This window comes from Genypterus blacodes, unplaced genomic scaffold (genome assembly GCF_046128005.1).
Source record: "Genypterus blacodes isolate CSIRO-AG114 ecotype Tasmania unplaced genomic scaffold, CSIRO-AGI_Gbla_v1 ptg000521l_1, whole genome shotgun sequence".
Lineage (NCBI taxonomy): Eukaryota > Metazoa > Chordata > Actinopteri > Ophidiiformes > Ophidiidae > Genypterus > Genypterus blacodes.
This window is the reverse complement of record NW_027467276.1, coordinates 93,356-120,378: the sequence shown is the minus strand read 5'-3', so window position 1 is coordinate 120,378 and position 27,023 is coordinate 93,356. Positions and strand designations below refer to the sequence as shown.

General features: G+C 44.2%; 3 protein-coding genes across 11 annotated transcripts; all 3 read right to left on the bottom strand.

The window, feature by feature from the left end:
- Window positions 1-47: 47 nt before the first annotated feature.
- On the bottom strand, window positions 48-14,764 carry LOC142990381 (uncharacterized). Of its 9 annotated transcripts, XM_076140159.1 has the most exons (25): window positions 14,395-14,764; window positions 10,707-14,288; window positions 10,059-10,123; window positions 9,883-9,948; window positions 9,233-9,268; window positions 8,658-8,714; window positions 8,258-8,305; window positions 7,560-7,607; window positions 6,419-6,472; window positions 6,053-6,100; window positions 5,693-5,740; window positions 5,550-5,594; window positions 5,378-5,422; window positions 4,735-4,809; window positions 4,503-4,619; window positions 4,089-4,112; window positions 3,973-4,011; window positions 3,681-3,728; window positions 3,543-3,608; window positions 2,675-2,707; window positions 2,485-2,544; window positions 2,027-2,092; window positions 1,907-1,942; window positions 1,341-1,385; window positions 49-1,234 (listed from the first exon to the last, which is right to left on the bottom strand). In XM_076140159.1, exons 2-25 carry the CDS (start codon window positions 10,784-10,786, stop codon window positions 1,200-1,202), a joined length of 1,284 nt encoding a protein of 427 aa, XP_075996274.1. In that variant the 5' UTR covers window positions 10,787-14,288; window positions 14,395-14,764; the 3' UTR covers window positions 49-1,199. The 9 variants fall into 9 exon arrangements, 7 of the variants coding, with proteins under 7 accessions (XP_075996279.1, XP_075996274.1, XP_075996273.1 ...); XM_076140158.1 differs by having other exon boundaries at window positions 10,707-14,764; XM_076140160.1 differs by having other exon boundaries at window positions 4,089-4,109; window positions 10,707-14,764.
- A 744-nt stretch (window positions 14,765-15,508) lies between these two features.
- stm (starmaker) lies at window positions 15,509-19,770 on the bottom strand. The gene is made up of 10 exons (XM_076140167.1): window positions 19,615-19,770; window positions 18,838-18,896; window positions 18,582-18,602; window positions 18,461-18,490; window positions 17,726-17,869; window positions 17,252-17,656; window positions 17,048-17,170; window positions 16,557-16,595; window positions 16,427-16,472; window positions 15,509-15,960 (listed from the first exon to the last, which is right to left on the bottom strand). The coding sequence occupies exons 1-9, from the start codon at window positions 19,623-19,625 to the stop codon at window positions 16,468-16,470; spliced, it is 837 nt and encodes a 278-aa protein (XP_075996282.1). The 5' UTR covers window positions 19,626-19,770; the 3' UTR covers window positions 15,509-15,960; window positions 16,427-16,467.
- Window positions 19,771-23,582: 3,812 nt separating this feature from the next.
- LOC142990387 (uncharacterized) lies at window positions 23,583-27,023 on the bottom strand. The gene is made up of 9 exons (XM_076140172.1): window positions 26,926-27,023; window positions 26,777-26,797; window positions 26,645-26,677; window positions 26,411-26,443; window positions 26,229-26,261; window positions 26,109-26,141; window positions 25,985-26,014; window positions 25,848-25,886; window positions 23,583-25,554 (listed from the first exon to the last, which is right to left on the bottom strand). Exons 2-9 carry the CDS (start codon window positions 26,784-26,786, stop codon window positions 25,343-25,345), a joined length of 423 nt encoding a protein of 140 aa, XP_075996287.1. The 5' UTR covers window positions 26,787-26,797; window positions 26,926-27,023; the 3' UTR covers window positions 23,583-25,342.

Genomic DNA, 27,023 nt, shown 5'->3' with positions numbered 1-27,023 from the left:
CCACGACCTTCATGCCCCTGGTAGACCAAATCTGTTGGAATTACCACTTGCTATGTTGCTATGTTTTTAATTTTACAGTCATTTAGCAGACGCTTCTATCCAAAGCTACTTCCAATTAAGATACTTTATTACTCAGCATTTTTCATGCAATTCAAGGCAAATCGCATGCAATTGAACTTTGTCTTGCACCCCCTCATATCACACACACACATGCATTACAGGTGGTGCAGGGCAGCCATTATACGGCGCCCATGGAGCAGTTGGGGGTCCGGTGCCTTGCTCACGTGCACCTCGGCAGTGCTCTGGAGGCAAACTGGCAACTCACCAGTCTGCTTACTTGGTCCATACGGGTTTTCTAATTTGTCATTTTTTACCTCATTTGTCGAGGTACCTAACTTATCACTCTTCTACTCTAGCTCTAGTTTTGCTCTTAGCTGTTGGTTTAGGAAGGAAATGCACTTAGGATTCCTTGTGACCTGAAGTTCTTTTATCTTCCTTTGTTGAACACACTTATTGGAAGTCACTTTGGATAAAAGTGTCTGCTAAATGACCCTGATGTAATGTGATGTAATGAACCGGCGACCCTTGGGTTCCCAAGCTGAATCCCTATGGACTGAGCTACTGCCGTTATGTTGCTATGTGATGTTGCTATGTGGTCCCTGGTCTGGTCCTCGTGTCCATACCACCCTCCTGTCCCAAGACAAACTTACAAACATCCAGATTGAAGCTTCCAGATCTGTATGAGTTCAGATGTTGGACGTTCCCTTGGCCCTAACTCTTGGCCTCATTAATGCTTCAACATTTCAGTTTGATGTTCAAATTTTTAATAAGTTCACTTTGAAACCATATACATTAAGCACGTACAAAATGAAGTTAGGGTCACTTTTCCTATTTTAAAAAACAACATTAAACCTTCATGGAGGTTTGTTTAAACCTTCAGCATTTTTTTCATTTTTTTCATTCCACAGAGTAAAAACAGATTTCTTGTCTAACCCAACACATTAACAGCAGAATCTGGATTCCTATAAACAAAATCCATTTTTTTTTTAAATTATTCAACACCAACATTCAGCCATTACCAGTCAACAATAGGAGTGGCATAATGCTAGTGGGCGGAGTCTGATTTCCTGGGCCATGCGGATTGGTCGGTACACTGAAATCGGTAGCGCAGAAATCGTACACGTGGCTTGATGTGGAAATCAGCAGGTATCCTCCAGTTCCACATTTTCTGCACCTGAGAAGAGAAATGGAGTCCTGAGAAGCAAACAGATAACAGAACAAGCAGGAGGTGAGCCTGAACCCAAACTGGAGCTCAGAGCGCTGCTGCTGCTGCTGCGTACCTTCAGGACCCTGACCAGATGGGTCGTACTGTACAGTGGTTGAACCTGCAGGGGGCAAGCAGAACCAAGAACAGAGAAAGAGAAAACTTACTTCACAAAACAGTTAACAGTTTAACAGTTAACCCTTTAAGGTAAACCCACTCTCACTCTAACCCAGAACCTGATTCCTTCAAAACTGTTCAAATCAAAGGCCAAAATGATAAAGGCTCCAAAATCATCAACCAAATCCAAACTCTGAACCCTGAAGAATGAACTCTGACCCTGATACTGAACTCTGAGCCTGAAGTATAAACCTGCAGATATCTGCACCTGGTTTCAGAGCAGTTCCTGACTGGTTACTGTGCTCAGCTTCACTCTGCATGTTCCGGCACATTGGTGCCTTTAGGTGCTGTTTGGTCCATACATGTTTGTGATAAGGGGCGTGGTCTCAGCGTGTTTAAACAAAGAGATGTGGCTTGTTTAGGGATTTGTAATCTGATGTCAAACTGGTTTTGTCTGTTTCAGAGTGTAAATCTGACCCCCTCCCCTCTTCTTCTTCCTTTTCTATGGAAGTTATTGTAACTTACTTTGGTCCAGCGGAGTCGCTGCTGGATCAGCTGTTACTATAGAAACACAGAACATGTTTAACCTTTGATCTCTTGCCAGCTAGAAATTGCTCACACTGTGTTTGATGTTGGAGGTCTTACTTGTGTCTGTCCCGATTGCATCTGTTACCATAGTAACCACATCTGTCTGGGAATATTGGACTGAAACTGAAAAAAGCAGTAAGATGAGAAGATTGAGGAGGAGAGAGAGAAACACATGAAGGTTCCTGCTGAAGAGAGAGGAACAAACCGTCCAATGAGCTCCCACTTTGGGCCGTTCCACTCTTTAAAGATTCCTTGTTGTCATTGTCTTTCAAGTGAAACATTTTAAACCCAAACAGGAAAACCCACAACCTCATCCTGAGTATTAAATGTGAATCGTAACGTTTGACCTGTAATTAAAGCAAAAAGTGTAAAAAGTGCATTTGCCTCTAAAAAGTAGTGAAAGGAAGAAAAGGAAGAATTCTACAAACTGAGGGTGACCCTGAAGGGTTTAAAGGTCAGGCTCAGGGTTAGGATCAGGGTCAGGCTCAGATCATAGCTGTCTCACCTGATCATACCTGTCTCACCTGACTGTGTGATGCTGCGCTGCTCTGGAGACTCTGTATGGAGGGACGGCTCTGGAATGTAGAGGATCATGAAGGAACACAGTTTGACTGCTGTTACTTGGTTTAATGTATGTATTTATGTAAATACTAAATGATCATTGACACTAGTATCACTACTGAAGCAGAGGACATCTTGTCCTACCTGTGACATCTTGGCCTATTCCAAGACCTGAAGCTGGAAACAGAAGAGATCAATCATCTGAATGTGTCGGTATGGAACAGAATCACTTTCCTGCTTTATCCTCATCGCCTCCATTGAGCCCTCATGTTGTTTCCATCTGACGACTCCAGGCTCTAACACATTCATTATGTTTCTCTGTGAAGCTGTGATGTTTGTGTGAGTGTGTTGAGCAGACAGACCTGCTGAGACACTGAGAGGAGAAGAGAGGAGAAGAGAGGAGAAGAGACACTGAGAGGAGAAGAGAGGAGAAGAGACACTGAGGAGAAGAGACACTGAGAGGAGAAGAGAGGAGAAGAGAGGAGAAGAGAGGAGAAGAGAGGAGAAGAGACACTGAGAGGAGAAGAGAGGAGAAGAGAGGAGAAGAGACACTGAGGAGAAGAGAGGAGAAGAGAGGAGAAGAGAGGAGAAGAGACACTGAGAGGAGAAGAGAGGAGAAGAGAGGAGAAGAGAGGAGAAGAGACACTGAGAGGAGAAGAGAGGAGAAGAGAGGAGAAGAGACACTGAGGAGAAGAGAGGAGAAGAGAGGAGAAGAGACACTGAGGAGAAGAGAGGAGAAGAGAGGAGAAGAGAGGAGAAGAGACACTGAGAGGAGAAGAGAGGAGAAGAGAGGAGAAGAGACACTGAGAGGAGAAGAGAGGAGAAGAGAGGAGAAGAGACACTGAGGAGAAGAGAGGAGAAGAGAGGAGAAGAGAGGAGAAGAGAGGAGAAGAGACACTGAGAGTCTGACTATGGTGGCAGATGCAGGCAGGCAGGCAGGCAGGCAGGCAGACTGACAGACAGACAGATGCAGACAGACAGACAGACAGATGCAGACAGACAGATGTGGTACCTGTGGGATCGGACTGGAGGCTCTGAGTGTGAAGCTCTTTCATGGAGACCAACGTTTCTGTCACCACTGCAGAGGACAAACACACTATCAAGCTCAATGAGACCGAGCAGATCCAACACCATGAGACAGACCGCGTACCTGTGAGATCAAACGCCATCCCCCCGGCATGAGCGGCAGGGCGGCTCCCTGTAGGGGTCAAAGGTCAGTGAGCTTTTCCTTCTCTGTGAGTCAATCTGCTTTCTGACTGAAGGTTTCTGTGCTCCCTTAGCGCCCAGGCATCCTGCTAGGTCACAGCTACTTGACCTCCAGCAGAGATCTCAGGCTTACATCCCCACAAGGGTCAAGGGTCAAAGAGCTAGCTTTGATCATAAACATTTATTATGATTGATGGTTGATTCATAATATTAATGAGACATTTTGAAGCTTTTACCTCCATTGGCGTCTGCCGGCACAACATGTCGACCGTTTCCTACAGAACACACACGTCACAACTCCACAACTCCAAAACACATTCAGCTAATAAAACAGGAACTTCAAAATGTTTACCGTTTACATCAGCTGAGTCGTCTGCTGGAGACAAAAACAACAAGGTCGTTATGAAGTCCCTCTGTCCTCATACCAGTCACGTAAAGAACACGCTAACACATTAGCACATTAGCACCTGGTGCCTTCAGGAGTTTCTTCAAACAGAGAACATGTTCACACACACACACACACACACACACACACACACACACACACACACACACACACACTTAACAAGCCCCAGCAGGATGCAAAGGGTTAGGGTAAGTTAATGTTAGTTAGGGTTGGTTGAGATTAGTTATGGTTAATTAAAGCTAGTTTAGGTGAGTACGGTTTGGTTAAGATTAAGGGTCAGTGAAGGTCAGTGAAGGTCAGTTAGGGTTAACACTAACCAACCCTTACTGTGAAACATGAGACTTAGAAAAAAACACCAACCCCCCCGTGCTGCTGAGTGGGAGGAGCCTGAGAGAGCGCTGGATGGTGATTGGTCAGATCCTGAGTTCACAGAGGTGTGGATACTGAGGTCACTGTGATGGGCTGGATCTCCTGGACCTGAGCGATTGTGAGTAGAAGACAATGGCAGTGGGTTAGTGACCCAGGCCCTCCAGATGAACCTGGGGTGGGGGTCAGAGGGGGTCAGGGTCAGAGGGTAAGGGTTAGCTTGTACCTGGATTTGGGTCCAAAGCGGAATCGCTTGGAAATCTTCCTGCATTTGCAACAGCTGCTGCACCTGAACTCATCGCTAGGAGGAAACAAGTGATCAATATTGATTCTATAATTCTGTTACTGTTTGTCTGTACCATGTTAGTTGATTTGATGTGTCTGTATTTAAGATTGTTAGTGTTAGATCAAATGTATTATTATTGTCTGTATGATCAAGGTGATCAGATCCTTTGAATCATCAGTCTAACGTGATCAGTGACCTGGTGTGACCCTGATTGCTCTTCATCTCCATCACCTGCTCCAAGCCTCACACCTGCAGTCCATCATCTCATCAACTCTGCAGTCTCTCTACCCGCTTCCTGGCTCTTTGTGTTATTGAGTATTGAAGTTATTCTCTGTGTGTCTGCTTGCCTGCTTGCTCCTTCCTGCCTCACTCCCCCCCTTTGTCCATTTTCATTCTACACTCTGCATCTCTGCTGCTTCTGGATCTCCATGAGATGAGCGTTAGTTTTTTTTTATCTTGTAAAATCACTTTTCAGGCCAGAGTGGAAACATTTCTGTGTTTTCTCACTGAGTTTTGCCATTCAAACTATCGGAAATGATATTTGTCTTTCATTTAACACAAACTCCTGTCACGGTGCTCAAACCTGCTGTGTCACTGAGGACGTCTGGTCCAAGAAGATCACTTCCACCTGGAACAGCAGAATGCATGAAGCTCCAGGTAAGACTGACATATTTCTTCCTTTCATTTTCATTTTGTTATTTCATTTGAAGAAAGAACCCGGCTGCTGTACTGTAAGATGACAGGAAGCTGCTCACCCATCAGACTGATGAAGAGGTCATGGCTGGATGGGTCAATGGTTCCTGGATTAGGAGAAAATTGAGAGGCAAGATATGTTCTTCATGTGGATAAAAGCTTCTGAACATTGAGAAACCCTCTGACCCCTGACCTCAGCACCCACCTGTATGCTCCAGTGTAGAGGCTCCGCCCACAAACGACCCAAGGATCCCTTGACAGAGAAAGATAGACAGATGTTGGTTTGAGACTAGTGCAGCAGTTTGAGTTTTACTGTATGTGTGTACATAACCCAAACAAACTAACCCTAACTCTAACCCAAACAAACTAACCCTAACTCTAACCCAAACAAACTAACCCTAACCCAAACTAATCCTAACATAACCCAAAGTAACCCTAACTAACATAATTGAAGCTGATGCACTTGAATAGACGTTGAAGGCCAGAAAGCTTCAGGAGTTCAGTAATTTATTCATCACAGTTCCAACCAATGACAAAGCTCCAATTAGCCAAGCCCAACCCTCACCTGTATGGCTGTGTTCAGACCCTCCATTCAGCAGCTTTTGGCCATTACCTGACACACACACACACACACACACACACACACACACACACACACACACACACACACACACACACACACACACACACACACACAGACACACACACACACACACACACACACACACACACACACACACACACAGTTACACGCAGTTGACCCTTTGACCTCTGAGATCTGAAAACCATTGACATATTTCCATTCCATGTGAGCACTTTGAGAGTCTTGACCTGCTGGGTCAGACTGAGGAGACCAATCAGCTGCTGTAGATTCTCCTGTTCAAATCAAAGAAGGACCTAATCTGTGTGTTAATATCATGAGACATGTTACCTGCACTCTGACCAGCAGGGGCAGCAGAGAGTTCTAGCTCAGCTACTTGAGAACCTGCAGAGAGAAACTGAATGAATGTTTCTTTATACTTTGCTCTTAGAGAGCTTAGCCTTGTCTCTTTGTGGGCCACAGCACATCGTGTTGTTTGGGTTAGAGAGCTTCACTGGGCTATGGCTGAGGATTCTGGTCCAGGTGGAGGTGATTAGGACCCGATAAGAGCAATGTGTGTGTGTGTGGGGGGGTGTTTTTATCCAGGCGGGTTTAACATTTCTGCCATGGACGCGCTCTGCCTTTAAATGGGGAGAGCTCCTCCTCCTCAGCAGCTCCGCCTGCTGGTGACACCATGAAGGTTCTGGAGATCAAAGTGTGTTTTTATACTGTTTTATACTGTTTTTATATAAGTGTTTATTATTCCAAGCAATCCATTCCCATAAAAATGCCTTTACTTTAAAAAATATAAGCTTAAACATCCTGACCACCAGACATTCACTTCCTGTTTGAAACAGACCTTCAATTCCTGTTTGAACCAGACCTTCACTTCCTGTTTGAACCAGACCTTCACTTCCTGTTTGAACCAGACCTTCACTTCCTGTTTGAACCAGACCTTCACTTCCTGTTTGAAACAGACCTTCACTTCCTGTTTGACCCAGACCTTCACTTCCTGTTTGAAACAGACCTTCAATTCCTGTTTGAACCAGACCTTCACTTCCTGTTTGACCCAGACCTTCACTTCCTGTTTGAAACAGACCTTCACTTCCTGTTTGACCCAGACCTTCACTTCCTGTTTGAACCAGACCTTCACCTCCTGTTTGAACCAGACCTTCACTTCCTGTTTGAACCAGACCTTCACCTCCTGTTTGAAACAGACCTTCACTTCCTGTTTGAAACAGACCTTCACTTCCTGTTTGAACCAGACCTTCACTTCCTGTTTGAAACAGACCACTTCCTGTTTAAACAAGGCCTTCACTTCCTGTTTTGACCAGACCTTCACATGATCAGATCTTTTCAGTGTGAGGTCATCTTTGTTGGTGGAACATTTCATCATCATGTGTAAGTTCTTACAAAGACTTTGTTTGTATTTCTCTTTCTTTGTTTATTGATCTGTGTGTTTGTGTGATGGAATGTTTGCTGATGGTTTTACCTCCACTTTGTGACTGTGATGCTGCTGAGCTGCTTGCTTCTCCTACACCTGAAAGAACAAGCAAAGCTGCTCGCCACAACACGCACCAGCATGATGTCATCACACAGAACATCCACCCTCACACACACACACACACACACTCACTTGCTTGGAATGTGAGTGGACTGTGAGTGCCATGACGATGTGTGTGTGATGGCAGAAGGGCGGCCACGCCTCTGTGTGTGTGTGTGTGTGTGTGTGTGTGTGTGTGTGTGTGTGTGTGTGTGTGTGTGTGTGTGTGTGTGTGTTGCCTTGTGTGCTCTGTGCAGTGCAGCATCTTGGCAGGGTGTCAGTTCGGGGTTAGGCAGTTAGGGGGCGCTCCATGCTCATGCATCCATCTGTGGTTGTGTATTTTGTTATTTAGTTCTCTTTGGTGTGATGAAAGTGTGTAATTCTGGCTGTGTGGTTTACAGAGTTAAACGTTGAGACGTGAAGCATCTTCAGCTGTGAGTGTGGATGAAGAAAGTGTGAACCTCACGTCAAACTAATCATTACATTACATTACATTACATTACGGTCATTTAGCAGACGCTAAATAATCAGACTGAACTGGATCAGACGTCGGTACTTTCATCTGCTCTCACCACATAAGACTTCACTGTGGCTCACACACACACACACACACAGTCCGATGGAAGTGTTTGATGAAGATAACTCACCGCTAGGATCTGGGTTCTGTAGAGGACCACCTGGTCCGGCACTGAGACCTGTGGCACACATGACATCATCAGTAAATTCATCCCGTTTCACTTTGATTTGAACTCTTATATTAACTCTGATGACCTAAAGTATCTGATGTGTTAACGGGACTTTCTCAGTATTTAGCACCAGTTTGAAGTTTTGATGGCCTATCAGTAGGTGGCGTCGTAGCTCTGATCACATTACTCATGAGGGGCTTTATCTGGAAGTGGCCTCAAACTATGTCTGTAAGATGAGTCTGTAGGAAGTCTTGCTGCAGCAGTGTCACCTGTTACCGGGCAGACTAATCCACTTTAATCTGGATTAAAGCAACAGAAAAACCTCTTTGTTCCAGAGAGGAATTGATCCGGTTCATCTTACCTGAACCCTTAGACGCTGCTGATGCCACAGTGCTCGTCTGCTGGACGCCAACCATTCCTATAGAGAGAGACGAGGGGGGGGGGGGGGGTCAGGATTGATTTCAGTTCCTATGAATGAAGCTTCTGTTCACGTGTCAGTCAGTTCACCGTAACCAGAGCAACCAGAATTTATTAAAAATGTTTCAGGATTTTTAAAAACTTTCAGTAACCAACAAGCCATTTATAACAGAATTATGACATATATAATTAGAAATGCTTCTTTACAGCACAATTTATCTTTTAATTAAACATATTTGTAAATAAAGTATGCGTAATTTTTTTTTTAAGTTATTCAAGTCAAAGCAGATCAGACATGAGTCCTTGCTTCATAACGTTCATGTACGTCAGCGTATGTTTGCTTTGACTTGGATCGTTTGATTTGATAGAATAGAATAGCTTTTATTGTATGATGAGTACATTGTTAGAACATTATGCTTCTCTTTACTCGTATGTTCATTTAACATTTCATTGAATTATGCGACCCTAAGCCTTGTGGTTTATGATCTAAGGTTAAAGGTCACCAGTAGAACCTCTCACCCAGAATCTTATCCTGACTCTTGGAATCATCATCATCTGGAAAGAAAAGGACAAAGATTTATTTCTCTAATTATAGATGTTTTTTTGTTTTGCATCATGAAGTCTGCAGAGATGTTTTTGTGGAGATCAGAAGTGGAAAGTAAAATTCTCATAATTTAATAAAAAACTAAAAATTTAAATGTGTTCACATTTCCAAATGTTCTTCCATATTTCCACAGAAAAGAAATCCTGCAGAGTTTGTTTGAAACTGTTTTAAACAAAATGCATTCATCATTTTCTGTAAACGTTGCAAAGTTTGATTGACCCCAAGGGGGCGCTACACTCAGCACAAGCCTTCATCACATCAGAGATTCAAATGATGCATTCAAATAATATCAAAGAAAACAATGAGCAGGGCTGCAGCACTCAATGGTGAATTAAATGTGGGTGTGGTCAACAGGATGTCAGCTCAGGTGTGGATTGGATTATCACAATCGATCAGAAATGACCAAAAATGTTCAACTGTCTATATACTGATTATCAAATACAACACACACACACACACACACACACACACACACACACACACACACACACACACACACACACACACACACACACACACACACACACACACACACACACACACACACACACACACACAGTCCTACCATCCTCTTCCTCAGACAGCTCTTCATCTCCCTCCTCAGCAATCTCCACCTCCTCCCTCTCTTTCTCTGGTAAACAAACACAGAATGAAATAAAAGGTGTGTGTGTGTGCGCGTGCGTGCGTGCGTGCGTGTGTGTGTGTGTGTGTGTGTGTGTGTTGCGTGCGTGTGTGTGTTACCCTCCACAGGAGCTGTAGAAAGAGCTGTTGCCAGAAAAACGACCATCGACACTATCAAAAGATTTCTGTTCAGAGAAAATACAGTGATCAATACTGATGAAATTCAGTCACATACTAATGACCAACATCAATATTAGTACCAATCAATACTACGTAGTGCCTCAGTTCTAATCCATATCAATCACTACAAATCAAAATAACTACCTGGATGTAATTTATACCAAATATTTAAAGAAGCCAATACTAATCCAATACTAATCTGTCAATCATTCCATATGAGGGCAGATCAATGAAGATCATCAAAAGATCCTAATTATCTACATGTCATGAAAACTGAAATAAATGCTTTTTATCTTTCATATTTTCTACTTCTATTAACTCTGACAGGAACAAAGTTTTTATATGCTGATCAGAATCTACAGATGACCTGTCAATCACAAATGTAACGTGTTTGATATCTGACAGGTAGATGTGATTAACATACATATACACACATATATATACATGTACAACACTGCAGGAGCATAACTCATATTTTACTGATGAAGTAGTAATGGAGCAATATAACAGTAATAATAATAATAATAATAATAATAATAATAATAATAATAAAGTATATAAAGATCATATTTATACAGAAGTACTCACGGTGGCAGCATGCTGTGTGTTTCTGCTGAACAGACCAGACGCAGCAGAGAAGCTGCAGCTCCTCCCTCAAACACCCACATTTATACACACACACATACACACACACACACATACACATACCTACACACAGATACATACACACAAACACAGGTACACACACACACAAACACAGATACACCCAAACATAGACACACACAACCACACACACACACACACACAGATTCATACACAGATACACACATACATGCCCATACACACACACACACACACTGTGATGGTTTGGTTGTCACTTATTGTCTTATCAGGTTCTGGTTTAAATCGTCTCTTTGTTGTTTGTCTCTCTCTGTCCTCTTAAACTCACACAAACTCACACAAACTCACACAAACTCACACAAACTCACACAAACTCAAACCAAAACCTGGATGATTCAAAATCTGCTTGAAAACTGGGTTGGAACCCTGCCAGCCAATCTCCATGACAACCACCCTCATGACCCTCATGACCCTCATGACAACCACCCTGTTGACACACACTGACAGAGAGAGACAGAGAGAGACAGACAGAGAGAGAGAGAGAGACAAAGAGAGACAGACAGAGAGAGAGAGAGAGACAAAGAGAGACAGAGAGAGACAGAGAGACGTGGAGACAGATCCCCCTAAAGTCCTCTCCTAAAGTCCATGCTAAAGACATGCTCATTCCTTTTCTTCCCTCCTCTTCGTCTTCATACATCCTCATCACTGTTGGGGATGAAAGTGCAGCAGATCTGTGGTGCTTGAGGAAGAGAACCACCTGGTCTCAGCTGTTGCTTAACGTTTGGACTGATGGTTTAAGTTGCCGTTGTGATTGTAAAGTTTCTTTATATAAATGATAAACTCAGGATGAAAATAATCCAGATTAATATTCAGATGCAGATTGGATGATCAGATTGTATCCAATCATCTAAGAGGAGGAAGAGGAGCTTCTAATTAAACAGGTAACACTTGAACAGTTGCTTTGTTCCATGGGTACTGTGTTTAAATGACGCGTGCCTCTTGTGTGAAGTTTAGATCTCTAGATATAGATCTCTAGATCTATAGATCCAGCTGAGCAGCTTAGACATAATGCACTTTTATATTGAAGGGAGCTGACCTGAACCTCGCCACGCTGTGCTTTTATTTTGAAGCACTGTCCTTGGGAATCAGGTTGGAAAATAAAAAAATAACAAATCTGCAGGACATCCTGAAAGCAGAAGCGGGTTTGGATCCGTCTGGACTCTGGGATCAGGTCCAGAAGAGGAATTAAAGGCACTTATGTAAAACCTGGTCCGGCTCGTTCTGAGTGACCGGAGCTGAACTTTGATCTGACGTGGGTCTGTAATGAAGAGCTGTGGGATAATCCAGGAAGCGGAACAGAAGCTCCGTCCTCCAAAAGCCCCAAATGAAGGAAATCTGATATATCAGCAAATCAAAGTGACAGCTTTCAAACACAATATGAGGATTTTTACCAAATTAATTATATTTATGCCATAAATGTTTGTATGTTCGTTTTCCCAGGAGAACAGAAATGTGTGTGTATGTTTGTGTGTGTGTGTGTCTGTGTGCGCATGTGTGGTGTGTGTGTATGTGTATGTGTGTGTGGTGTGTGCGCCTGTGCCTGTGTGTGTGTGTGTGTGTGTGTTTGTGTGTGTGTGTGTGTTTGGCGCATGTGCATGTGCCTGCGTGTGTGTGTGTGTGTGTGTGCGTGTGTGTGTGCGGTGTGTGTGTGTGGTGTGTGTGTGTGTGTGTGTGTGGCCGTGCTTTTGTGTGTGGCCGTGGTTGTGTGTGTGTGTGTGTGTGTGTGTGTGTGTGTGTGTGTGTGTGTGTGTGTGTCAGGTAAAGGCAAATTTCTTCTCACCTATCGGCTGCTTCCAAAATAAACTCGCCCAAGTTTTATTTTACCTATGGCTGACATTTCACACTGTGCAGCTCAGTGTGTGTGTGTGTGTGTGTGTGTGTGTGTCAGGCTCTAGTGGCCTGCCTCCCTCTGTTGGCCTCGGTCACGACCCCCATTAACCAATCAGGATCTGTTTGAAACAAACCTCCTTTCTCCTGCAGGAAGTGGCTCTGCAGGTTAACCTGTGTGGCCTCTGGGTCGGTTTCACTCAGAAACCTCATCTGTTCTATCACAGGGTTCAGTCTTCCACATGGCCAAGCTGCAGCGTGAAGGAACCTGAGCCCCCAGGACCGCAAACAAAGACTTTATACTTCCTGTCACTTCACCTGTGCTCGTTTCCCACCAACACAACCAAACCCGTCTCCAGTTTTCATTTCATAAGAAATGTTAAAGGCCGTCATTCAAAACCTGAACCCAAAGTCCTCTTTGGGAAAACCAGGAATCTGAACAAGGACCAGTAGCAAAATATCTCAAGTGCAGTAAACCAGCTACTGAGGGTTAATCTGAACACTGAGGGTTAAACTGAACACTGAGGGTTAAACTGAACACTGAGGGTTAAACTGAACACTGAGGGTTAAATTGAACACTGAGGGTTAAACTGAACACTGAGGGTTAAACTGAACACTGAGGGTTAATCTGAACACTGAGGGTTAATCTGAACACTGAGGGTTAAACTGAACACTGAGGGTTAAATTGAACACTGAGGGTTAAACTGAACACTGAGGGTTAATCTGAACACTGAGGGTTAAATTGAACACTGCGGCCACTAGGTGGCATTCATTAGTTTATCATCAGATTAACAAATTTGGCTTTGTCACAGTTGCTCAGACGTGGCTTCACTTCCTGTTTACCAAACAAGGTGGCGACCTTAAGTCACCTCCTAAGATCTGTGTTAATAGGCCTCATGATGAAGAGGAAGATGAAGCCTCTTTCTCTGTTTGGCTTCACATGCCCACAGGAGCAGATGGATCCCGACCAGCCCAGAGCTCTGCAGGAAGACCAGGACCAAACTACCAACACTCAAGGAGAAAGAAAAGAAGAAAGGAAAGACGGGGGGAGAACTCTGGGCTGGTCCACCCAGTGAGGGGGAACTTGCTGCCATGGAGACCAAGTGAAGACAGAGGGACAGTGGAGAGAGAGGATCAGCTGCTACCACCGACCAGAACTAAGACTGAACTAAGACTGAACTAAGACTGATCTAAGACTGAACTGAACTTAGCTCACTCTCTGTGTTGACAGCAGTTCACTTCCTGTTATGACTGTGGGTCGCCCTTGGTGTGTGTGTGTGTGTGTGTGTGTGTGTGTGTGTGTGTATGTGTGTGTGTGTGTGTGTGTGCGTGCGTGCGTGCGTGCGTGCGTGCGTGCGTGCGTGCGTGCGTGCGTGCGTGCGTGCGTGCGTGCGTGCGTGTGTGTGTGTGCGGTTGGGCGTGCGTGTAATGTCTCCTGATTGGAGGAAAGATGCTGTGTGCGACGTGATTGGCAGGCAGGCAGGCAGGCAGACAGGCAGACAGACAGACAGACAGACAAGACAGACAAGATAGATAGATAAATAGATAAATAGATAGATAGGAACGCTCTTGTTGGGTTCTGCTGGAACCAAACGCTGACATTAAATGAATGGAGACTCTGAGCCTGGACCTGGACCTGGACCTGGACCTGGACCTGGATGACTGAGAACATGAGAAGAGTCAATCTAATTTACAAATCAATATTCAAAGTCAAACTGTCTCCTTCAAATCCAAGTAAACACACACAGGTAGAGAGAGAAACACACACATGCAGGGTCCGGGGCGTCTTCATTCTGTGGCGAGTTAGTGTCTAAAGTTATGTGATGATGATGATGATGATGATGAAGACATGCTTTCATGAAGTCATCATCACACACTGGAAGGTGACCAGCAGCTAACAGGGAAACTCTCTGGAATCTGATCGGACCTGATGTACAGGAAGGAAGCTGCATTTAGTGGAAATGATGCGCCTGTCACAGTAAGCCACGCCCCTTTTGTTTTCTCCTCCAGCTTGAGCTCTTCATTAACCCCTTATGTTCCTGCATGTGCTCTAAGATCTGACTGAGTCAAAACCCTCGGCCATTTTTAAATCCCAGTTGAAAACCTTCTTATTCTCATTATTCTTCTGTGGGGGGGGGGGGCGGGAACCAGAGGGTTGCCGGTTTGAGTCCTGTATTGACCAAGAAAGTGGACTGGCAGCTGGAGAGTTGCCCGTTTGCCTCCAGGGCACTGCCGAGGTGCCCTTGAGCAAGGCACCGGACCCCCCAACACTTCTCCATGGGCGCCGTATCATGGCTGCCCTGCGCTGACCCCTCTGTAAAAAGTCTGTGTGTGTGTGTGTGTAAGAGGGGCACGCAAGACACATTTCAGATTGCCGTGTTTGCATGTGGGATTTGACCCAATAAAGATTCTATTCTATATTCTATATTCTATATTCTATTCCATTCTATTTGTGACTAAGTTGCATAGAAACAGGAAGTGGACAAGCTTCTGTAGTGCAGGAGAGTGATTAGTTAGCTTCAGTTAGTTTAGCCTCAGCTGGTTTAGGGCACAGCAGCTGATGGAGCTGAAGGAGTTCAGTCTTTAATGTTTGAGTAGAAAGCACAGAATCTTGTTGTGTGTGTGTTTGTGTGTGTGTGTGTGTGTGAAAACATTTTGTTTATCAATCAGAAAGTTAAACAGTTTCCTCTGATGTTTTTGTGTTCAAATGTACAGTATACACACACACACACACAAACACACACAAACACACACACACACACACACACACACACACACACACACAACACACACACACACACACACACACACACACACACACACACACACACACCCACACACACACACACACACACACACAGTGAGCAGTGAATGAGGCTGTGGACGTTTTAAACTTTATTAGTATTCCCTCTGTGAACAGAACTCAAAGCCTCGTCTCATCTTCATCACATCATCACATCGGATCTTCACTTGTGTGTCGACCAATGAAAACGCAGGAAACTACAACAAAGTCTCACATCACGTGCTGTTATTCTTTAATGATGAAGGCAGTGAGACAGGCAGTGAGACAGGCAGTGAGACAGGCAGTGAGACAGGCAGTGAGACAGGTAGCTCCCATATTAAAACACACAGTCAGACACACAGAGACACAGTGACTGACTGAAACACGTTAGACTAAAAGAATAGATCAACCAATCACAGACCTTAGTAAGAACCAGAACCAGAGTAAACAGGAAGTCCAGACATTCACAAGAAAGTGTTTAATTACAGTTAAGCTGTTGTCATTGTTGTTGTCATGGGGACCGTTTCTGCTGCGGAGGCCACCAGCTTGGCTCTGAGGGGGAGGAGCCAAAAAACACACAATTACAAAGGGTTAATTTATCTGAAAACTTTGAAAACAGAGCAGAAAACATAAAGCAGGTGTGTCGGTGTGTGTGTGTGTGTGTGTGTGTGAGAGAGAGTGTGTGTGTGTGGGTGTGGGTGGGTGAGAGAGTGTGTATGTGTGTGAGTGTGTGTGTGAGAGAGTGTGTGTATGAGAGCGAGTGAGTGAGAGTGTGTGTATGTGTGAGAGAGAGAGTGTGTGTGTGTGTGTGTGTGTGTGTGTGTGAGAGAGTGTGTGTGTGTGTTTGTGTGTGAGAGAGAGTGTGTGTGTGTGTGTGTGTGTGTGTGTGAGAGAGAGAGTGTGTGTGTGTTTGTGTGAGAGAGAGAGTGTGTGGGCGTGGGTGTGAGAGAGAGAGAGAGTGTGTATGTGTGAGAGAGAGAGTGTTATGAGTGTGTGTGTGTGTGTGTGTGTGTCTTACCTGTATCTGATGAGCCTCCACAGTTGACTGCGGTTCAGCATCTAATCTGTAGATGCAAGGAGAAAAGTTTGGTTAGATGCAGACGGGGAAACAGCCTGTAAGGACTGAGGCTGTGATGTGTGACCTTTACCCTGTGAGCTGGGCGAGGTGGAGTCATCTGTAGGTGTTGCTGCAATGAGAAATGAGGAGAACATGAGACATGAGACATGAGACATGAGACATGAGACATGTAACATGTAACATGTAGTGACAAGTGACACACACACACACACACACACACACCCTACCTTCAGTAGTGCCTGACCTGGCTCTTGAATCGTATCATCTGTAAGAACCCTAACCCTAACCCTGTCGCCCTTACGGACCAAATGATGCTTTATTTTCATTGCAAGCGAACCCTTTAAAAATGGACCAAGGCCCATAAAGACCAGAACTCATCTGACTCTCTCAATAGTGTAAAACTATGACTCTTGCAGTTGTCTTTTGGTTTGTCCAATCAGAAACACAAGATTGTTGGAACTTTAGCGCTCATGGAGACACCAACATGGGTGAAACTGTGTGATCTGCATTTGAACCCTCTCCACAGAACATCTCAGCTGATCTGTTCCTCAGGTTCCTGACCTTCAGTGGGATCGTCAGTGTCGGCGTCTTCCTGTCCTTCCCCCTTGTCCGTACTGGCATCTTCACTTTTATCACTCTTGTCATCTGAGGCTGAGTCACTTTCAGCATCAGAGCTCTTTTCGTCTGTGGAATGAAGAAGTGTGTCAGTTTCATCACTGTCATTCACAGAAACTGAAGCTTTCTGTTTCTCAGTGCTGGAGTTACCATCTCCTTCCTCGCCCTCTGATGCTGCCGTGGTCTCAGCCTCGCCATCTGATGCTGTCGGTTCAGCCTTTGAGCTGCTGTCTCCCTCCGAAACATTTTCAGATCCATCATTTTCGTCCAACGTCGGTTCGGTTCCAGTGCTGGGGTTATCATCTCCTTCCTCGCCATCTGATGCTGCCGTGGTGTCAGCCTCGCCATCTGATGCTGCCGAGGAGTCAGCCTCGCCATCTGATGCTGCCGTGGTGTCAGCCTCGCCATCTGATGCTGCCGAGGTGTCAGCCTCGTCATCTGATGCTGCCGAGGAGTCAGCCTCGCCATCTGATGCTGTCGGTTCAGCCTCTGACCTGCTGTCTCCCTTCGAGTCATTTTCAGGTTCATCACTTTCCTCCGTCGGTTCGGTACCATCTATGGAGGGAAGTGCGTCAGTTTCATCCACAGAGGCTGAAGCTTTGTGTTGTTCAGTGCTGGAGTTACCCTCTTCTGTGACGTCCTCAGTTGGGTCTTCCTGCTTCAACTCTGTGCCCTCTTCATCCGGTCCATCACCATCCTCAGGTGCTTGCTCAGATTCAGCTATGTTGCTGTTGCTGACGTCCATGTCTTCTGTTGAATTTGAGCTGTCTGCATGTGACCATGAAACAAGAATCAATGGAATTTCTTACATTGACCTGAAGTTCTAGACACTTTGACATCTGCTTTATTATTATGAACTATTAATATATCTGCAGTTACTTAGCTTTGTTTCAAGTTACTGAATTTCTGGTTGAAATACCTTAGTAATCATCTCATATTGCTAAGTGACCTCTGACCTCTGATCTGAAAGGAGACTCATTTAGAGTTCCACGAGGATCGTGTGTGTGTGTGTGTGTGTGTGTGTGTGTGTGTGTGTGTGTGTGTGTGCGCGTGTGCGTGTGCGTGTGCGTTTGCGTGTGTGCGCGTGTGTGTGTGTGTGTTGTGTAGTCAGACGTTATCATTCTGCTGAGTTCCACGAGGATCTTAGGCAAGATGAAAATAACTGATGTCAGATTGATGTAAACTGATCACATGACAAACCTGCAGCAGGAAGAACAAGGCTGTTTGGTTTTTAAAAGAAAAAACTTCCTTCTTCCTGAACAGAAGAACAATCCAGACAGACTGCATAACTTCCTCTAAACTACTTCCAGTGACAAGTTCAGTCACACACACACACACACACACACACGCACACCCTACCTTCAGTAGATTCTAGATCCTGAGAAGCATCTGTGGAGGCAGATACACATTGTGTCATTAGTGTGTGTGTGTGTGTGTGTGTGTTTGTGTGTGTGTGTGTGTGTGTGTGTGTGTGTCTGACCTGGCTCTTGAATCGTATCATCTGTAAGAACAACAACAATCATTTAACAAAACAGCCCAGTTGTGTACGTGTGTGTGTGTGTGTTTGCATGTGTAATAATCATAAACATTATTATTATTATTATTACTATTAAGATTTAAATTTAACATGGAGAATAGTTCATTATAAATACACTAAGCATTACGTTTACATGACGAACTCTGATGTTTAATACTGATAACATGTGAAGTCTTTAAACGATGACATCATCACTCACCACTGACTGGAGCTGAGAGAGCAACAGCAGCCAGACAGACGAGCAGCAAAGCAATATACCTGCAACACACACACACACACACACACATGAAGGTGCTGCAATTTGAGCCTGTTCATCCAATGATGATGATGATGATGATAGCGTGTGAAGGATGAAGGATAGTCTGATTCAATAAAGTCAATAGTTGGAGAAAAGCTAGTTTGTGTTTTAGCCTGAAGGCTTAAATTACTCAAAACACAAAGAATCTTTTGTTTCCCCCAACGTATATATGAGAGAGAGAGAGAGAGAGAGAGAGAGAGAGAGAGAGAGAGAGAGGCAGAGAGAGAGAGAGCGAGAGAGAGAGAGAGAGAGAAAGAGAGAGGCAGAGAGAGAGAGAGAGAGAGAGAGAGAAAGAGAGAGGCAGAGAGAGAGAGAGAGAGAGAGAGGCAGAGAGAGAGAGAGAGAGAGAGAGAGAGAGAGAGAGAGAGAGGCAGAGAGAGAGAGAGAGAGAGAGAGAGAGAGAGAGAGAGAGAGAGAGAGAGAGAGAGAGAGAGGGCGAGAGAGAGAGTACTCATAGTATTCATAGTAAACTCTTTGTTTTAACATTTAGATGTGCCGTGATTTAAGGAAAGTACTTTATGATGATGCAGGATCAGAAACATGAAATTTATGCAGAATATTTAACTCTCACTAGATTAATATCTTCTCCATAAGTAAAAGGAATGAATTAATTTTGAAGTGAATTGAAGAAAGAGTTTTTCTAAGTGGTTGTTTTAGTAATCAAAGACATGAACTCACCCTGGTGACATGTTTGTTGTCGAGCGCCTTTGTGGAAGAAAACGTTGAAAGTTTGGGCACTTTGTGAGTCCTCAGAGTCACACTGCGTCTTTTATAGCCAATGACTCCACCCACCTGTCTGTCTGTATGCCTGTCTGTCCGTCTGCCTCTCAGTCCTGGCAGGCAAACACGTGGGCTTGATAGTAACTAACCTGCAAACATGCGTGCGCATACACACACTCACACAAAGACACAAAGAGTACCAGTGACATGGAGAAGAGACCAAAATACAAGAAGAGACACAGACAATCTGTCCACCCGTCTGCCTTCCAGTCTACCTGTCTGACTGTCTGCTTGCTTGCCTGTCTGAATGTCAATAATCATCATTCTAACTGTATCCTTCCTTATGGTACTTGTGTGTGTGTGTGTGTACACTCGTCTGTATCTCAGTCCCTCCAGCTTTTCTGCTGTCTACTGCATTATTTTCCATTCCAATACGATGAATAAGATGAGCAACCTCGTGTCTAAGAAAGCAGAGAAACTACTTTTTCACAGAGCAGCTGCTCCTGAAGTGCAATCACCCACCACACCCACACACACTGTTGGCATTCCGATCGAAGGCTGGATTCAGGCAGTGTCGATCGGTTGGTTTGGCGTCTGTGAACTCCACAATGGCACTCAGGTCTGGACTCAACGTCCCAGAGCAGCTGGAGGGGCAGCTCTCTGCTTAGTCGCTCCATGGAGCAGTTTGCTCGTAGTGAGAAAGCAGCAGACTCAGAGCCGCTAAAGTCTACAGGCCCACAAATATGATAAATATTCAACCAAGCTCACCTGATGCGTCTTTGTCTAAATAGTTTGTGAACATGTGGCCTCCATCAGAGCTCGTCTCATTGTTGTGAGCTCGTCTCATTGTTGTGAGCTCGTCTCATTGTTGTGAGCTCGTCTCAATTCATTGTCCGTGAACCTAAGGTTGCTAAATCAATGCGACAATCGCAGATAAAGCAGTGAGGAACACACACTGCTGATGCTCCATACTGTGTGTGTGGTGTGTAGGTACATAGTGTGTATGGTGTGTAGAGACGGAGAGACTGAAGCAATGTGTTGTTTGCAGGTTAGTTTCCAAGGGTTTCTTCTTCTGCAGGTTCAAAGGTCTTTCTCAGTCCAAATGGACAAGCAGGGATTCCCAGGATTTGACCTCTGTTGAGCTGTTATCGGGTCATTGATACTCTTGACACCGTGACCTGGATGACTGAGAAACTTACCTAACTAACCCTAACCCTAACACCGACATCTTTTGAAGGTTAGTTGGTCATCAATCTTGACATCCAACTTCCTAGGAGACTGTCGGATCAAGTGGAGAGGAGTCCAGCTGGATGCTGATTGGTGGTTGTATGGAAGTACTGGCCGGAATGAGAAGGAGCTCGGTCTCTGATAGGCTCATCTGAAGACGCTGGTCCTTCATCCAGGCCTGCTGTTGTGCAACGTCAGCATAGGAATGTAGCAGAAGCCATGTGAGTGGCTGATGTAAGTTTGTGTATATTTCAGAAAATGTTCGCAAGCACTACAAATTCTAAGGTAACAAAAGATGATGATGACATCATCACTTTACAATATGAGATCACATTTTTCAATTTAGTTCAAAGTTGCTTTGCTGTGTGTTTCACACTGCTGGGATTGCAGTCTGAGCTGATATTCAATCAACAAGAAAGTGAACAGTGAAGACTAATCAAATCCAGCTTTATTGGTTTTTGTGGTTTTATTGGTGGATTTTGATGTTTGTCAGTGTGTTAAGTGTTAGTTGTTGGTTATGTTAAGTGGTTAATTTATGGGGCTGGTGGTGGTTTACTGACTCCACAAATATAAACACGAAACATCCCAAGAAAGTGTGTGTGTGTGTGTGTGTGTGTGTGTGTTGGGGATCAGATTCGGGGGAATGCCCACTTGCCATCTGATAATGTTCTGAAGGTTTTCTAAAAGCCTCAGTTTAAAGTTTCATGAAAAAGGGGAAATCCAGTGAAACAGCAGAAACAAGGCAAAACTCTGAGTAAAAGGTCAAGATGTTGTACCTGGTGTTTGGAAGAGGAAACCTTCTAGAGCGACGATGATTCTGGAGGTGATAGAATAGAATCAATATGTTTGAAGCAAAAGGTTCCGATGTTTAGGACGCTTCAACCTTTTCATTTTTGAGACTCAAACCCTGAATGTTGAGTAATGATGTTGCAATGAGGAAACACGATGATGTTAAACAATGAGGCCAATCAAGCCAACGTCTTCCTTTAAGCCACCAGGAACTTTCTGTTTGTTGGAATCTTAATAATGTTGGAAATCCAGTTTGATCAACGTAGGGTGAGAAAATGACTCCACAGATACAGCATAGGATTCATACCCAAATATTCTATAACCTGTTTCTGTGAACATGTGAACTTGTGAACACGGAGGTCACATGACTGTGTGTCGTATCTGCGATCGGTAAATGACACAATAATGTCTTTGTTCGCTTCTCCTGCTTCCTTGTGTGTCAAAGCTAAAGCCAAAATGTTATGTTTGAAATGACAATGACATCTGAAGTAAAAGAACAAAATGTTCCTTTGTAAGTATGTTCATAAGGTCTATGCTCACACAGAGTAGAGATGTGCGTTTCTTCAGAATTTAGTTCTCACATTTAGTCAGAGAATTATGTTGATGCATGAAACCTCATTGATGTTAGAACTGCTGCTAAAATCAAACTGTTAAACTGGTATCTTAGCAACACTGTAATGCAAAAGCACAAACTGCAAAGGAACAAATAATTTCAGTAACATCAAGTTCAAATAACTATTAGGTGAAGTAATTAGTCTAGTAACAAAAACATTAGTCATTATGAAGAAGAACTGAAGTGAGTTACTACACACAGCTGCTTGATTCACGTGTAAGGATCCTTGTGTTCATGCTGCTCAGTGTTCCTCTAACCAACCAGACCTCTGAAATCTGGACTAAACCATGAGGTCACAGGGAAAACTGTGAAAGATCCAGAAAACAGCTGAGAGTTCATTTGAGGACAAAAAGTGAATGCAGGAGGAAAAGCAGAGTGATAAATCTGTCTCAGACAGACAGACAGGCATAGAGACAGACAGGCTGTGTGTGTGTGTGTGTGTGTGTGTGTGTGTGTGGAGCTAGGCAGGAATGCTAATGGGTGCTAATGAGGCCCTGTATTCATTTAGCTCAGTGTGATTGATGAGGATGTTTTCATAGAGCAGAAACCCATAATCCCACAGAATAACTTATTTTATGTATCCAAGAAACGTTTTGATCAAAGTCAAAAGAAAAATAATGTTTACACATAAAGTTACACCCAAACTAAAGTGAAAGTGACACTTTATAGTTCTGTGAACAGAAAAACTCATACGTAACTGAGGGTCAAATGAAAGACAGTTTAAAAAGTTTGGAAGCTTTGGAAGTATGTTGTTAACCCACAATGCAACACTGAATAAATCCTCCAGAAGGTTTTAGATGAGAGCTCAACCACCTGCTAAAACCACTGTGCTGCCACTGTACTGCTGAGTGTTGATTCTCAGTGTGATCAGAAGTGCTACTTCAAACTATACAGAAATGCACACACACACACACACACACACACGCACACACACACTGATTGCGTTGTCTCCAGACACGCATTTTCTTCTGACACCAGGGGGCGCTGTGTAACGCTACATATGCTGCAGCTCATTAATACGAGTCTGTGATGTTACACTAATGAATGTAAGAAAGCTTTACAATTGATTATTATTGGTAATAATTTGAGTTACACAATTCACTAATTGGGTCTCAACAACTTTAACAGACTGAGGTTCACATCTGAGCCAATTAAAGATTTATTTCATATTTGTTCATGGAATATGAGCAAAGGTGCAACGAGGAAAATGGTCAAATACAGATCAGATGACATCAGCAGATAGAGTCAATGATTATTGACCTGATCCATAAATGACACCACATGCAGAATTGTTAGTAGAACTCTTTTATTTGTGTCTTTTGACATGATTGACTGATTCATGAGATGATGGACTGGAGACAAACAGGCAGAGGACAGAAAGACGGACTGTAACTTGATGACGACAGACAACGGACAGATGAGTCAAACAGACATGAAACCTTTCAGCGGATCTAACAAACTTCATGAGGCTTCCAATCACCATAATATTGCTGATAGTGATTGATCTGCTTATAAACACATTTCCTGCTCTGCCATGTTATCGTCCCATTTACAGGTGAAGTTAGCAGATGTGTGTGTGTGTGTGTGTGTGTGTGTGTCAGGACACAATGTCATTTGCACTCATTCATTTCCTGTGACATGGACCTGTTTGATCATATTTGTTTTCCTGAAGTGGAAAATAAAATGAAAATATGGGCTTGAGGGAAAATGACAAATTTAGTGTATGTGTGTGTGTGTGTGTGTGTGTGTATCAGACTGACATGTTTATACGCAGTTTTGATATCGAGGCTATATTCCCACTTTAATGTGACGCTTATTGACTGTGAATAACAGACACAGGTGATGATGATGATGAAGAGGATGAACATCTTCATCAGTGTCATACTGACCTGGCTCACCTCAGGTTAACTCTACAGTAGAACAGGAGGCGGAGCCTTCAGTTATCCGGCTCCTCCCTTGATGAACCCAGACTGGGTCGGTAGGGAGGGGGGGGGGGGAAGACAGCCACACAGTTCAGGCTTTCCTTTTTGATAAAGCTTATACTTATAGCTTATAGCCTGAGTTATGCTGCTATAGGCCGAGACTGCTGGGGGACTTCCCATGATGCACTGGGCTCCTCTCTCCTCCACAGAGTCACTCTCTCTGTCTTTATTCCTGTCTGTCTGTCTGTCTTTCCTTCCTTCTCTCTCTCTCTCTCTCTCTCTCTCTCTGTCTCTCTCTGTCTCTCTGTCTCGCCGTCTCTCTGTCTCTCTGTCTCTCTGTCTCTCCCTCTGTCTCTCCCTCTGTCTCTGTCTCTCCCTCTGTCTCTCCCTCTCTCTGTCTCTCTCTCTCTCTCTCTGTCTCTCTCTGTCTCTCTGTCTCACTGTCTCGCTGTCTCTCTGTCTCTCTGTCTCTCTCCCTCTGTCTCTCCCTCTGTCTCTGTCTCTCTGTCTCTCTCTCTCTCTGTCTCTCTCTCTCTCCCTCTCTCTCTCTCTCTCTCTCTCTCTCTCTCTCACTCTTTTATTCCTAACATGTTGAGGACATCTGTTGTTGTTTTTAGCTGGGCTGATTTCCTGATGAGCTCAAGGAAGACAGAGCAGATTTTGGCTGAATATTCAGATTTAAAGGTCACCTTTCACCCAGTTAACTTTATTCATGACAGCAGGAAGAAACAGAGGGGAAGCTGAATGTGGCCGTCAAGTCAGTCCAGATGGAATCCGGACTCAGGTCACTCACTCACCAATCAACCAGTGCCTGGTGTACTAAATGATTTCACAATGTTAGCCAGCCCAGTTGTGACTTCTCATTGGCCTGTCCCTGTCAGGAACTGAGCTCAGCAGATCTGGGTTTCTCTGTGGGGGGTTGTGGATCTCCACCAGACCAATGAAAGCCTCTGCTGTGTCCCTGGGTGTGTTTGTTTTGTTTGGGTGGATCAGGACTCTGTTCCAGGTCCTGGAGTGAATGTGAATGAGGAACACACCTGATGTGTGTGTGTGTGTGTGTCTTGACTAACATGTATCTGCACGTGTCTATGTGTGTTGATCTGTCTCTGTACCTACTGCGTGTTCATTTGAGTGTTCACATCTGACGCCGGCCGGTTCGGCTTCTCCTCTTGGATGCTCGGCTTCGCACCAGCGCTTTTGGCTGGGGCAGGAGAGGCTCGGGAGAGTGGGCGGGGCTCTGAGGGGGCAGGACGGGGCTTTGTGGGGGTAGGGCGGGGCTCTGAGGTTTGGCTGCACGAGAGCTGATCTTTTTCTTCCCACCCTCCTCTGAGTCTTGGCTCTCATCTTCTGTTAAAGGAAACAACAAACCTCATCGATCGAAATCACACAAACGCCACAGCACCTCTGCTGGAAAAGAATAAGAACTGTGCTGCTTTGTGTTCTAGCATGTTTAGGTTGTGCAGCGTTATGTTATAGTATACTTCTAAAGTTCAGTAGGTGTTACAGTACAGTATAGTGTGTATTCATTATGGTAGTACTGCATTTCATTGGCTTGTACCTGTACTTGCTCACTGACAATAAAGTTGAATCTTAATCTAATCTAATGCTGAAGTATGATGCAGAATAGTATTATCTCTCACCATCTTCTTCCTCAACAATCTTTGCAGCAACAGCAGCTTCTGAAATTAAACCAGAGGAAAATTAAAGCAGACACACACACACACACACACACACACACACACACACACACACACACACAGAATAAAAGACTACGTACCAGGTGCAGTCACCTCGTTGGCTGCTGGAGCTGAAAACAGTGAATTTGAACAGTGAGTGTGTGTGTGTGTGGCTCTAAGCAGAGCTGACGATGTGGAGAGATGAATGGATGAAGGTGAACTCACTGTCAGCGAGCTCTGCACTGGTGCTGCTGGTGTCTGGAATCCAAATGAAGGTATAATATAATGTCTGATGTATTCACCATTGAGTCAAAGGATGTGAATGTTGCTGCATCATGTTCCTACCTGAAGGTCCCACTCCATAATACTGGGATTCATCTGGAAAGACACACACACACACACACACGCTTCCTTAGACTTATTCATTCGTTCCATTTTCTCAGTACGTTTTGGCAGCAGTGGTGTAATGATGATGTAATGCTGATATGAGCCGCAAGATGGAGCTGTAACACAGGCGTTTGTCTTACCAGGCTGGTCAGGAGAGACGACGTTCATACTCTCTGAAAGGACAACACAGACCTTCAGTACACCTAAGAACCTCATACTTTTCACTTCTCACATTCAGTTTGACAGCCACAGGTGTGAAAGTGTTTAGCTGAGATTAGAATCAGGAGGAAACTGCTCTTCTTCTCACTGAATCATCCCGCACATATATAGGCTCCTCCCACAGACAACCTGCCAACTACCTCCTACTAACTCACCTGTTGGAGCTTCATCAGAGGTAGAATCCTTATCTGCCAGAGGAATGGGATAAAGAGAGAGAGACAGGTTAGACTTTAGACGGTTAGAGTAATTGAATTAGACAGAGTAAATGAGAGAGACAGGCTCCTCACCTGTCGCCATGACTCCCCCATCTGCAAAAATAACATATATAATATGTAATGAATGACTTTGTGTCAACATGCTGTCATGGGAACCAAGTTATCGTCTCGGTGTTTTGTGTTTTAATCAGATTGAGTTTTTAATCAGATTGTGGTCTCACCTTTGGTTCCCAGGTCTCCATCAACCAGCAGCACAGCCAGAGAGAGCAGAAGAACAACATTCCTGTAAGGTAACACAACCAGCAGTTTAACACACCAC